Source organism: Mustelus asterias, chromosome 16, assembly GCF_964213995.1.
Source record: "Mustelus asterias chromosome 16, sMusAst1.hap1.1, whole genome shotgun sequence".
NCBI lineage: Eukaryota > Metazoa > Chordata > Chondrichthyes > Carcharhiniformes > Triakidae > Mustelus > Mustelus asterias.
This window is the reverse complement of record NC_135816.1, coordinates 48455130-48469049: the sequence shown is the minus strand read 5'-3', so window position 1 is coordinate 48469049 and position 13920 is coordinate 48455130. Positions and strand designations below refer to the sequence as shown.

General features: G+C 40.7%; 1 protein-coding gene across 1 annotated transcript in view; it reads left to right on the top strand.

Moving 5' to 3' along the window:
• cplx2b (complexin 2b) overlaps positions 1 to 13711 on the top strand; it is a 29691-nt gene extending 15980 nt beyond the window's left edge. Inside the window, exon 2 of the mRNA XM_078231612.1 lies at positions 10260 to 13711. Coding sequence (XP_078087738.1) covers positions 10260 to 10457 — 198 coding nt within the window. The 3' untranslated portion in view covers positions 10458 to 13711. The remainder of the gene's footprint in view (positions 1 to 10259) is intronic.
• The last annotated feature ends 209 nt before the right edge of the window (positions 13712 to 13920 follow it).

The window sequence follows — 13920 nt, the reverse complement described above, 5'->3', positions numbered from 1 at the left end:
TCTGATGTTGCAGATGTATAGAACGTTGGTTCGGCCGCATTTGGAATACTGCGTCCAGTTCTGGTCGCCACACTACCAGAAGGACGTGGAGGCTTTGGAGAGAGTACAGAGGAGGTTTACCAGGATGTTGCCTGGTATGGAGGAGCTTGGTTATGAGGAGAGATTGGGGAAACTGAGGTTGTTCTCCTTGGAAAGACGGAGGATGAGGGGAGACTTAATAGAGGTGTATAAAATTATGAAAGGCATAGATAGGGTGAACGGTGGGAAGCTTTTCCCCGGGTCGGTGGTGACGTTCACGAGGGGTCATAGGTTCAAGGTGAAGGGGGGGAGGTTTAACACAGATATCAGAAGGACATATTTTACACAGAGGGTCGTGGGGGCCTGGAATGTGTTGCCGGGCAAGGTGGTGGAGGCGGACACACTGGGAACGTTTAAGACTTATCTAGACAGCTATATGAACGGAGTGGGAATGGAGGGATACAAAAGAGTGGTCTAGTTTGGACCAGGGAGCGGCGCGGGCTAATTGTTCTTTGTTTCTCGTTTCAAGGCTTCATTCTAAGATCATCTTGCTGGTGCCAGTACAGAGCGAGACTGCGGATAGTTGGGAACCTGGCTCGGGGGCAGGGAATTCAGATGGTGTTCGTAAAGCAGAAGTGGAAATGAATAGGGTTGGGAAGCATTTTCTGATCAGGGCCAGTGTGATCTCCTGGACTCGTTTCGATCGCCTCAGGGGGTCGGAGAGGAATTTCCCAGATTTTTTTTTTCCCCATATTGGCCCTGGGGTTTTCACTCTGGGTTTTCGCCTCTCCCTGGAGATCACATGGTCTGGAATGGGGGGGTGGGGGTGAGTTAATAGGTTGTGATGAACAAAGCATCGTAGCTGTGAGGGACAGCTCGGTGGATAGGATATTAGGATGTAGATAGGCAGGAAAATTGGGCGGGGATCCTGGATTCAGGATTCAATCCTGGACCGGGGAGCGGCGCGGGCTTGGAGGGCCGAAGGGCCTGTTCCTGTGCTGTATTGTTCTTTGTTCTTTGTTGTTCTAAGATCCCCCCTCATCCTTCTAAACTCCAATGAGTACAGACCCAGTCCCCAATCATTCCTCAGACGCCAAGCTCTTCATTCCAGAAACATAAAATGCTAAACTTCTGGGTTTAATTCTCATGTGTAACACGGAAAAAAATCATGTTAATCATCACTTGCTATTTTATATTGAATATGCACATATATGGGCCTATCTGGGCCTATCCTATTATGGGGAGATGATGGCCTAGTGGTATTATCACTAGATTATTAATCCAGAAACTCAGCTCATATTCTGGGGATCTGGGTTTGAATCCCGCCACGGCAGATGGTAGAATTTGAATTCAATTTTTAAAAATATCTGGAATTAAGAATCCACTGATGACCATGAAACCATTGTCGATTGTCAGAAAAACCCATCTGGTTCACTAATGTCCTTTAGGGAAGGAAATCTGCCGTCCTTACTTGGTCTGGCCTACATGTGACTCCAAAACCACAGCAATGTGGTTGACTCTCAATTGTCCTCGGGCAACTAGGGATGGGTAATAAATGCTGGCCAGCCAGCAAGGCACATATCCCATGAATGAATAAAAATCTGACGTACTCAGGAAGATCTTTACAATCCTGGCATGTACATACCATGGTCAGTACTTTCGTTAAGATAGAAGAACTAAAATGCATGAAATAGCATAGTTAATGGATTTATTCTACTCTGGATCAGATTTGACACAGGGGACCAGCAGTGGTGATTTTCAATAAGGTTTGACCTGCTCCTCATGGATGATCGCAGTTACCATCACTGAGCAAATGCCAACTGAAATTGCGATCTTGCTCCATGCTTATAATTTCCTGCTGGTTAGAGACGCAGTCAACATTCCCTCCTGAGAATTCTTTCATCTTCCACCTCAGTGAGTATCATTTTACTTAGTCAAAGGGAGAAGCTTCATTCTGCACCTGACAGCGCCTGTGTTACGAGGAGTCATTTCGAGAATATGTAAATCTGTTAGTGGAACTCAGTGCTATATTTGGGAATAGCATCCCATGCTAGGATGAAAGTAAGGATCTTAAATAAAGGGGCATGTACTAGAAAAATAATAATAGAGAATTGAAGAATGCCAATCAGATCAAGAAGGAACATATGGAATAGTTATTTGATTTCCTCCAGTACTGTTCGATAACAAAATAAATATATTCTTTTCATAACGTCAGGTATTTATTTCAAAAACCATTGCTATGAAACTCTGCCACTGTAGATTTCATTCAAAAACAATGTTATCACAGATCTTCAATAACCTGCAGGAATGGCAAAGATAGATATCGTGAAGATTTTTTTGAACATTTCTGACAGTTTGATGCATTCAGAGAAGTACATCAATCTGTTGAACTGATTTAAATATTCTCTAAACCCTGCACAGGTATATTTTCTGGCCTTGTGCTGGTTTCTTAAATACTAACCGTGCATAATGGGGGAAACTTTTACCAACCTGACTCGCAGGGAGCAGGTTAGTCAAAAAAAGTCCTAGGAAGTGGGGCAATGAGGAGAAAGGAGGGGATCGATCAGAGGGAAGTTAGATTGGGGGCCGGGGAGGGGGTGGAGTCGTTGGCGGGTGTGGTGGTTATGGAGATAGGAAGGGTTTGATTTGACAGGGGTTCATCATTGCTGAGCAGATGTGGCTGGTTACCCAAAGGCTTATTATCAACAGACCATTGAAGAACCTCACTAAGGTGGTAACATCCTGATAGAAATATGCACACTTTGAAATACAATGGGACTAGGGGCACGCTGGTTCGCACTGCTGCCTCACAGCACCAGGCACCTGGGTTCGATTCCCGACTTGGGTCACGGTCTGTGCGCAGTCTGCACAATCTCCCCAGGTCTGCATGGGTTTGCTCTGGGTGCTCCAGTTTCCTCCCATTGTCCAAAAGACATGCTGGTTAAGTGCATTGACCATGCTAAAATTGTCCCTCAGTGAACCCGAACAAGCGCCGGAGTGTGGTGACTAGGGGAGTTTCACAGTAACTTTATTCCACTGTTAATGTAAGTATACTTGTGATGCTAATGAATAAACTTTAAACTTATGTACGTCTAAATAACCAAATAAATATAACATCATATACTTATATATATTAAAGTTATTTTTGTTCATGAGAGAAATAATGAAAATGGAATTCTACTTTGCTGGATATCCAATGGGTAAACCCAATAATCTGAGTGGTGTTTAATGCAGTTTACGGACTCCATATTCATATAACATGTTTCCCTCCAACCAAGGTCATTTCTTAAATTGGGACATTCTATTTCCTACACTATCAACTCTTAAGATATTTCAGTTTTTCAAGTTTGACGTAACTTAGAAATTTGGTTTTGAAATTTGAAATTTCATTCAATAAGACAACAGGAGATGGGCATTTGAAGACAATGGTATGGTCAATATTGTCAAAGATGCAGATGCATCATGAAGATGCAATGATCACAATGGGTCACACTCACAAAGGCTGGTTTTTTTGATCTGATTAGATGCTGTGGCAGGGATAGAGATGTGATTGGAGAGATTGAAGTACAAAGTTGTGGGCAAGATGGCTATGGATTTGGGAAGGAAAAATGCATTCAACAACTTTGGAGAGGAAGGAGGAATTGGATATAGCAGTTTGCAAGGATTAAGGGTTAAGATTGAGTTTTTGAGAAAAGTGATAAGAATGTTGGTTTTGAAATGGATGGGGACAGTATCCAAGGAGGGGGAACTCTTGGAATTTAAGTAACTGATTAGCTCTGTTTTGAGTAATTGGAAGAAGTGCAGTGGAGTGTTATGTGATAGAAAAGGAGAAACATATTGCTGAAACTGGAAGGGAAAATTGAAAGACTGTTCTTAGAGTGGCCTTGTGATAAAATGCAGAAACTTGGGCAACATGAAAAGAGGACCAATGACTGGATATTAATGAGATGCAGATGCTGAGATGGGTGGTGGAGTGACGGGTGGGGACAAGATTAGGAACTGGTACATCAGGCAGTTATGATGATTGTCAAAGCAACAAATAAAGTAGCTGAGGAGAAACTGAAAGGATATGGTCAAGTTTTGTGAAGAGAGGTATACCCTGTAGTGTAGAGAGTGATCAAGATAGGACTGCCAGGAAGATGGAGAAGAGGAAGATTTAAGACCAGGTAGAAAGATGCTGTGACAAGAGACTTAAATGGAATGGGGGTTTCATAAAGAATGGGTGATGCAGAAGAGGAGATGCGGAAGGGTGGTCAACCAATACTGTGACAATCCCAAGTAAAATGGGAGAAACTGAAAGAAGAAGGAAGTACCAGAGGAGAGAGGCCATTTACAATATCAGGAAAGGAAATTGGATGGTAACCAGTTTACCGGGAGTGATAATCAAGAAACAAGATGTGAAGAAGATGGATTTCGCAGACAAGTCTAGCTTGGAAAGGCCATGAAATAGAAGAGGATATAAGTTTCGGGATGAATAACAAACAAAGATTATAATAAAGTGGAGAGATTGAGTAAAGGCAGCTAAATGCATGATATCAATTGCAGTGACCAAAAGTCCATGAGTTCCTTGCACTTCTGTAGACGGCACCTAGGTTCCCATGGTACTTTGTAGTGATCGCTTCATTTTCTTCCATAGCACTAGCACAGCCATCCTATTGGTGATTCTCTCACCTGAAGTGATGGGTGGAAGAGGAGAGCTCTGATGTGTTATCAAATGGGTTGTATTGTATGAGAGATGCTCCACGCTAATTTACTGCTGAAAGCAGTGACCAAATCACGCATTGGTAGATGATTAGTGAGTGAGGAGACTTTTGTCTTTCAAGATAAGTTGCAATGTCAAAATAAAGGTTTGCATTTGTGCAGCACCTTTCATCAATGTAGGACATCCCAAAGTACTTTACAACCAATCGAGTACTTTTGGACTATTGTATTACAGGAAATGTAAAAGCAATTTGCACACAGCAAGGTCATCAAATAACAATGTGATAATGATTAGATAATCAATTTTTGTGATGTTGATTAAGAGATTAATATGGATCAGGACACCATGGATTCAAAATAGTTCTTAGGGCTCTGATACACCCCCTGAGAGGGCAGATGGAGCCTTGTGGTTTAATGTCATGGCTGGAATTCTCCAGTCCCGTATGCCCTGCTACTGCTGCCAATGAGAACAGAGAATTTGGCACTCAGCCAAATCTCCGTTCTCAGCAGTGGGTCTGGATAATCCCAGCAGCAGGCGAGGTCGGCGAATTCCAACCCATATCTGAAAGACAGCACCTCCAACAGTACAGAACTCCCTCAGTAGTGCACTGGAGTGTCAACCTAGATTTTTGTGCTCATAGGAATATGAACCCACAACAGAAGGCAAGATGGCATTAAAGTTGCAAAGACATGTTGAATGCTAGGTTTTACACTGTGTTGAATAAAAGAAAATCTCTCAGGGTCATGATAAACCAGTGCAGCCCTTTATGCTCCAATTTTAAGTTTATTTATTCATGTCACAAATAGAATTAAATTAACATTGCAGTGAAGTCATTGTGAAAATCCCCGAGTCGCCCACACTCCGGTGTCTGTTCGGGTACACTGAGGGAGAATTTAGCATGGCCACTGCACCAAAACAGTACATTTTTCAGACTGTGGGAGGAAACCGGAGCACCCAGAGGAAACCCACACTGACACGGGGAGAACGTGTAGACTCCGCACAGACAGTGACCCAAGCCGGGGGTCGAACCTGGGTCCCTGGCACCGTGAGTCAGCAGTGCTAATCACTGTGCCATCGTGCCGCCCATTCACCAAGGTAGCACCAATCATATTTGTAGGCATTGTTACACTTACCTGGCACTCTCTACGGGGAAGTGTTATTAGTGTTTGGGTTAACAGAGTCAGATGCAAAGCTTTTCTAACCTTTGAAATGGCTCACAAAGCGAGTGAGCTGATCAGCTGTGGCTGCAGACGGTATACGAGACTTCCTTTATTGTAATCTTCGCCTGTTATTTCTTAATCCCCAGCATCTCGAGCCTTGGGAGAGATTATTAATAAGTTCAAATGTCTATTCTTTAGTTATTTCTATTCCTTAAATTCCATTTATACATTTCCTCTCTTACCAACTGTGTATTCCTTACAGATGTCACAGTATGCCCCTAGACCTCTGAACAAAGATAGGCAGACCTAATTGAGTGCTTTTAACACATTAGTACTCAGCTGGATTTAGGCTCAGCTCTGAACCTTTTAGGTACAAGAATTTATTTCTGTTACAAATCATGCTTTGACAAGCTCAATTCAAACGCTCACTCACTCAAACACACATTAATTTACAATCACCTGTTGATACAGATGGGTAAAGTCTCATCCATCTCTGTGCAAAATGCAGAAAATTGGAATGCCCAGGCAGCTGAAGGGAAGGTCATAGAATCTGAGAATCCTACAGTGCAGAAGGAAGCCATTCGGCCCATCGGGTCGACACTGACCACAATACCACCCAGGCCCTATCCCCATAACCCCATGCATTTACCCTAGCTAGTCTTCCTGACACTAAGGGGCAATTTAGCATGGCAAATCCAGTTAACTTGCACATCTTCGGATTGTGGGAGGAAACTGAAGCACTCGAAAAAAAACCACACAGACACGGGGAGAAAGTGCAAACTCCACACAGCCAGTGACCCAAACTGGGAATCAAACCAAGGTCCCTGGCACTATGAGGCAGCAGTGCTAACCACTGGTCATTATATAACCATGAAATCAATCTGTGTCTGACAACATAATGATCCAGCTCTTCCAGTCTACGGATAGTCGAAGACCAAACACACCCTAGAAGATGTGCTACAGGACACCACAAAAGTCCCAATACAAGGACTCTGTGAAAATTGTCTGGAAGTTTGAACATCCAATGGGAAATTCTCCTGCTCCCCAGGACCTTCCAAAAAGGCTTCCTATAATGAGTTATAGAGTCAGAGACTTTTGGATGGTTCCAACTGTTGGACAGGGAAAACCCAGTCTAACACCTGGATAACTATACACTGTCCCCCCAATCACTCACACAGACCCCCCCCCTCCCCCGCTTTCACCCTAACACCACCTTGATGCCCCAACCTTTTCCCTGATCGCCACCCGCCCTTAATTCCCAACTCCCCCGACACTCTAACTACCTTCCAAGCTGACCTGACTATCCCACAGACCCAACCTAACTAGGCCCTGACCTGACAACCTCTCCTGATCTGATCTAACTAACCCTCAATCCACTCAGTCACCTGCCCCCTATCCAAATCACCCACCTCAACCACCATAACACCCAGCCTACTGATCACCTAACTTATCTACCACCCTACCCATCTCACCCACTTATCCACCTACTCCTGATCCATCTACCACCCTGCCCACCTGCCATCCTATCTATCTGTCACCATACCCCTTTACTTACCCGACCCCTATATCCACCTTCATTACACACTAACCTCTCTCCGTGGCCATTTTTAAAGCAGCTCTGAGATATTTAAACTCTTTACTTATCAGAATATGGCAGCCGCAAAAAGGGAGTGTGTGTCCTGCGTAGATTCTCTGTGCTGCTCCCTGCGGGGTCTCCTGCACTGAATCAAACGTGAAGAATCCTCCATAAGAATATTGTTCAAGAAAAATCGGTGGAAGGCAAATGTGCATTTTATTTGGTCTGATCGGGGTCGGAAATATTTCCGATTCTGATCGGGAGATCTACGAGTGTTTATGATACAGCCCCATGGATAATTTTTATGGCATTACATTATGATGGTGTATTAAAAAAAACTTCTGATTGTCTCCTGAAATTACCACGCAATTGCAGGGTATTTGTATGTGAGGTGCTGTAACTTGGGGGCATAGCCAATTTTATGGGTAGAGATGCATTCAGGTGAAGGAGTCAATAGATGACTGAAAGGATTGAGGATTTTTGGTGCATTGTTGTTATGTGCGTAACTCATGCATCGAAGCTCCACGATCCTTAATGTCTCCTGAAATTAACACTTATTCTTTCTCTCTGCACAGCTTCATTTAGGTGTCTCTGTAACTACTTTAGTTTGGAATAATTCCAGGAAACTGAAGCAGTTACACTGAAGTTTCCCCTTTGGCAAACTAATGAGCAAATTGTGCTGACACATTACGATTGTGAATCAACCAGTGACCAGTATGCCTCGAATTTCCTTTGTTTTTGCTCCCAAAGACGTGCCTAACTTGACCTCAAACCAATCGTGATTAAAAGGATCATGGAGCTTCGATGCATGAGTTACGCACATAACAGCAATGCACCAAAAATCCTCAATCCTTTCAGTCATCTATTGACTCCTTCACCTGAATGCATCTCTGCCCATAAAATTGGCTATGCCCCCAAGTTACAGCACCTCACATACAAATACCCTGTAATTCCGTTTGCTCAGAGGCTACCTTGAAATTACGAGCAAATTTCTCGATACGGTAGGAAGCCATGTTTCTGGTGTTTTATTGCAAATATTTTGTTGCAATTGGAAGGACAACTGTACTTCTTCAGTGTGTTTCTGTGAGAGGCTTTTATTGAACCGACCTTAAGATGTTATGGCAGAGTTACATGATTATGGCAAGCCAGTTAGTTAGTACAGCATTGTACTAACGCAAACAAACTTGAGTATTTCTTTCTTTATCCTCACTGTGGACAATATTGTAATCAGTACAAGTCCCAATAAATTTGAAAAGTTTTCCCAGTTATGGGTTTTCAAATTCCATGTGTGTCTGATGCACATTGTTGTAGGTAAAAAACCTCTGACACTATTAGTGGTTCAAAATGCAATGTTTATTTTCACAATTGTGGGAGAAGTGAGGTTCCTAACAGTGGACCCCCAGCCTTCTCATCGAACACAAGTAAGAACAGAGTTTATATATGTCCCTGGCCCCGCCCTCATTACATTGCAATTCTCTAAGATGTCTGTCATTGTTCATGGTGAGATTCTTGTTGTATTAGCAGTATCTTCCTCTGCGTAGTTTTTTCGATCTCCAAGGCCACGATTGTTCGTCATTTATATCCTTGAAACAACATCACAGGTTTTGCACAAACAAGTTAACTAATCTACATACAGGTTTGTATAATACTTTATATTAGGATAAGATGAATAACGTATGATGAATATATATATATGAATCTATGGTTATACAAAAACAGAAGGCATACATGTCAACTCCATCGTGTTAAACAAAGGTACATGAAAATGGAGACTGTTTAGCTTATTTCGAGCTGGGTTAATCGCATTTCTTAATAACAAGAAAAGCTGTTCCTCTTATCTGGCACAGACATGAAAAACACCGAACTCTGACAAAAACATGAACTCTGCAGTGTTCTCAACAAAATCACAGAGTTCGGGTCTTAATGCTTAAGTGTGACAAAGTTCATTAACCCATTCCCGACTTCATACATCAATGATGGTTGAATGAGTTGTAACATTAATTTTTAAAACTAAAGGAATAATATAAGGCATGGGTTTGATGCTTTCCCTTGAGACCAATTGTTCACACTGATTTATATAATTGATGCAAATTTTTACATTGAGGCATATTTTAATGATACCATCTGGAAATCTGAGCATAACTTGACATCAGCAAAATGAATGTAGTAATGGGCACATAACGTTTAACGTTTATTTATTAGTGTCACAAGTAGGCTTACATTAACACTGCAATGAAGTTACTGTGAAAATCCCCTTGTCGCCACCCTCTGGCACCTGTTCGGGTACACTGAGGGAGAACTTAGCATGGCCAGTGCACCTAACCAGCATGCCTTCCAGACTATGGGCAGAAACCAGACTATGGGAGGAAACCCACGCAAACACGGGGAGAACGTGCAAACTCCACACAGTGTCCCAAACCAGGAATCGAACCCAGGTCCCTGACACTGTGAAGCAGCAGAGCTAACCACGGTGGTCCCATGCTGTCCTCCACTGTGCCGCCTTGCTGCCCATTTTCTTTGTCTAATAACATTTGGGTTGTGCCCATGGAGGGAATTCCAGGCCACCATTCATATCTATGGCAGTCTATCTGTACTTATTGGGTACAGTTACATTTTAATCAATGCACAAATTATACTTTTGGCAATGTTACTTTGCAAATGTTGCACTGGAGCCTATGAAATGTATTTGATTAACAAACTTTATATGGATGCGAAATGCTATTGAATATTAAGCATGCTAGCCAATGATTTTGCTGGGTGAAGGTGGCGTCATATTAAATTACCTGCTTTGCTTGAACACTAGTATGGACTAAAGAAGAAGGAAGAAAAGGAAGCTGAAGAAAAGGCTGCAATGGAAGCACCAATAGAGGGAAGTTTGACTCGCCCAAAGAAAGCAATTCCTGCTGGTTGTGGTGATGAGGAGGAAGAGGAAGAAGAAAGCATCCTCGATACTGTCCTTAAGTATCTTCCTGGGCCACTTCAAGACATGTTCAAGAAGTAGTTTAAGAAAAGAGTACTTTATATTGTAAATTATTTTAAGTTACATGAATAGGATTTACATATGTTTTGACCATATATTAAAATACATTTCTTTTTTCTCTAACTAGAATAAAAGGCTTATACTTCTACTGCAATATAATTACAAAAGATTTTTTGTGCCTCCTATGATGTAAGCCATGGTGAGGGGGTTGACATGAGCATGAGGAGTCTGGGAAAACAGTAGGCTTCCTGTAAAGTCCTAAATGTCTCTACTGTAGACTCCATATATGCTCATGTAATCTAGAAACTCCACCTCGCAACTGGCAGTATTAATTTGTGTTCATCGCTGAGCTTTTCTACTGTATTGCAGACATTTTTGAATTTGCCCTTTTAAGTTGCCATATTGCTAAATGTGCTGTGATGTGTGACTTGATCGTTCATTGTAACAGAAGACCTTGGGGTGGCATGCAGCTAGGCACCCTGCGTTGTATGCGTGTAAGATCTGACAATTTTCACAGTGATTTCTACTGAGATTTTTAAAAGTTTTATGCAGTCACTTGTTTTGTAGCAAATATCTTTGCATGATTTGCTAAAATGGTGAAACTGTACAATATCATAAATGGAAATGCCTTTTTTGTTAAATAATGGAAATTTGCAATATAAGTTGACATAATCTTTACGTTGTCAAAATATCTAGCATCATTGCTTTTTGGGGGAAGGTATGAGGATCTCTCTGGTTTAATGTACTAAGGTAGCAGCGTCATTTTTTTTGTACACCACAGAGAAAATATGTTTGTTTAAAAATGATAAGAGGCCATCATTGCACTAAATTCAATCCAATTATACCTTCAGCATTGAAAATGATTTAATGATGATCATCAACCCATGGAACACAGTGCCCAGCAAAATGTTAATTCAACTCCTTCGCCTTTACACGATACAATGCTCAAATGAATAATGAATTGAATTATTTCTGAAACATTCCTAAATATTAATGTGCCCAAAGCCTTTCTTGGAGTTGAGGGAGTGGTCGGGGTGTGGAGCCTTTATAACTGTCTTTATTTCTTTCCACTGGTAAACTACTTCTGGTTCAACGTGCGAGTATTTTGGTGTCTTCAGCTATCAGGAGCTTGGGGAATAAAGTTTATGAAGAAAATTGTGGCGTATTGCAAGATAACCAGTTGAGTACTGATTATATAAAATAATAGACTGTCATCATATTAAAGAAACCTTTTTCCTGGTCCACTTAACTTTTTGTAGCCATTGACCCAATATTTTATACATTTGTAAGTTTTTGAAAGTTCTTATTACTTTGATTACTTTTTGTAACAGAAACTATTTCTATTTAGACACTAATTGTCATGCGCTGGTTTTCAACAACATAATTAATACACTTAGGAACAAGACATTCTCAATATTTAATGACAGACTTATCAGACTATTGCCAAATGTAAACCTTGACATTCCTGGAGCACTTTCTTATTGGAATCAGACCTTCTCTTTGAGAATGAATATATGGCTTAACATGTAGTTTTCCTTGTCACCTCTCATGAGATAAGGCTACATTAAACAACGCTTAATAATGAACCAAAACAGGTTAAGTGAAATTCCACCATACGAATTTAAAAAACAAACACCTGTATTTAAATCACTTTCATTGCAACAAAGAAATCACATTAGATGTTCTTCTCTCCTTGGTCACACACCAATTACATTTTCAGTAGTTTAGATCAACTTAAGTGAAAAGTGTGATCTGTTACAAACTGTTCAGCAGTAAAGTACTCCCATGTATATATGACTGACCTGTTCCAAATGCTACCACAGACTGAATCTATTAGCAATCTGTCTTTGGATGTGGCGTGGACTGACTTTGTGCTGTGTACGTGGATTTTTATTTGATGGTGAGCTTTGCTGCTTGCGGATAACACTGTTTCAGCTCTACTGAATTTCAGTAGACTAATACTTGTGTTTCACCTGCATTTCATTTTACACCAAAGCGAAGAGAACTGTTCTCTATGGATATCACTGATTTAATTGCTTCCCATAGCATAAAACTAGGTTAAAATTTAGAGAAAATTAGTTTAAAAATCTCAGGTATTGGTTCTTGGATTTCAAACCACTATGCAGGAGAGTTGCTTGTGTTTGTGTTATGCTTGCTGTTTCCCACCGCAGTCCAACTAAAACAAAACCAGGTCTCCATTCAGGAGAATCCTAAGTTAATGTTTAAAGTTAATTTAGGGTTGTTAAGCTTCTTCAGTTAAACTCTTTTTCAATAGTTAAAGCCATATCAGTTAGACTGCAATACTAGAAGAAAATTGAAAGGAAAATATCTTTTCCTAAAAAAAAAGAAGAGTGTATTGAATAATTTATACTTAAAGCAACAGTGATGTCTGTCTGTCTGTCTGTGTGTGAACCTAATCATGCTGTCAAAACATCTGTCTAGTTTTGGACCAGTCTCTGTAACAGGGTATTTCGCTTGAGCTCACTTCTCATTCTCATCGACCATAACTACATGGCTATTACATTACCTTAACCGTTTGGAAATGTAATCTGCTCTTTTAATGTTGAATTCCCATTGCACAACACAATGGTACACATGGTGTATGTATTTATGAAAGCCATGCTTGTTCTTCAGATGTTTGTACCACTCAAGCTAATATTCACTAAGCTGTAGAAAAAAAAACGCACGTACAGAGGTGTTATCTTTACTGATTGTGAATTTAAAAGTGAAGGCGCCACAAGGTTAAAGATAATGGAAACTGAACGCGTTCAACCTTATTCTCAGCTAGTGTGCCTCAAGGTTTTGATAGAATCTATAGCATTGTAATTTTAAAAAGAAGTGCTGAATTTGAAGCTTTTTTGTTATTGGTTTTAACAAAGTCATTACACATATTTCAGTGTTCTGCCTAGGAACTGTTAAGAAGTCTTATTATGTTAGTCGCTACATTCTGGAAGCTATGTTGAAGTGTAAAATTGTAATATATTTTAAATAACTTTTCATCTTTCATTTCTGTTGTGCCATTTTATTTCTTGCGAGGAATTAAATCAAACGTAGTAAGGTTGAATATGTTCAGCAACGACTCTTTTCCATAGTAAGCTAGAAAGATTAACCTTTGCAGCCCAGCAAAACTTAAAATTCTGCCGCTCTGATTTATGAGAATGTAAACTGTGTCCATCTGATAGAAAACTGTAATTTCACTGCATGTCATAAATGTGCAAATCACTGTAGTACTGTCACAAACTGATCTCATTATTCTTTAAAATAAAATGGTTTATAAAAACATTCACTTTGCTTTCTTTATGGAAGAACTTGAGATTTTCAACACTGCAGTTAGAAGAGGTTCAACAATTGGCCATTACTTCTAGGGGAGACATTGACATAATGGCAGTGTCATTGCACTGGTAATCCAGCAAACCCAGGCTAATGCTCTGAGGGCTGGAGTTCAAATCCCACCATAACAGCGGTGAAGCTAAGATTTCAACCA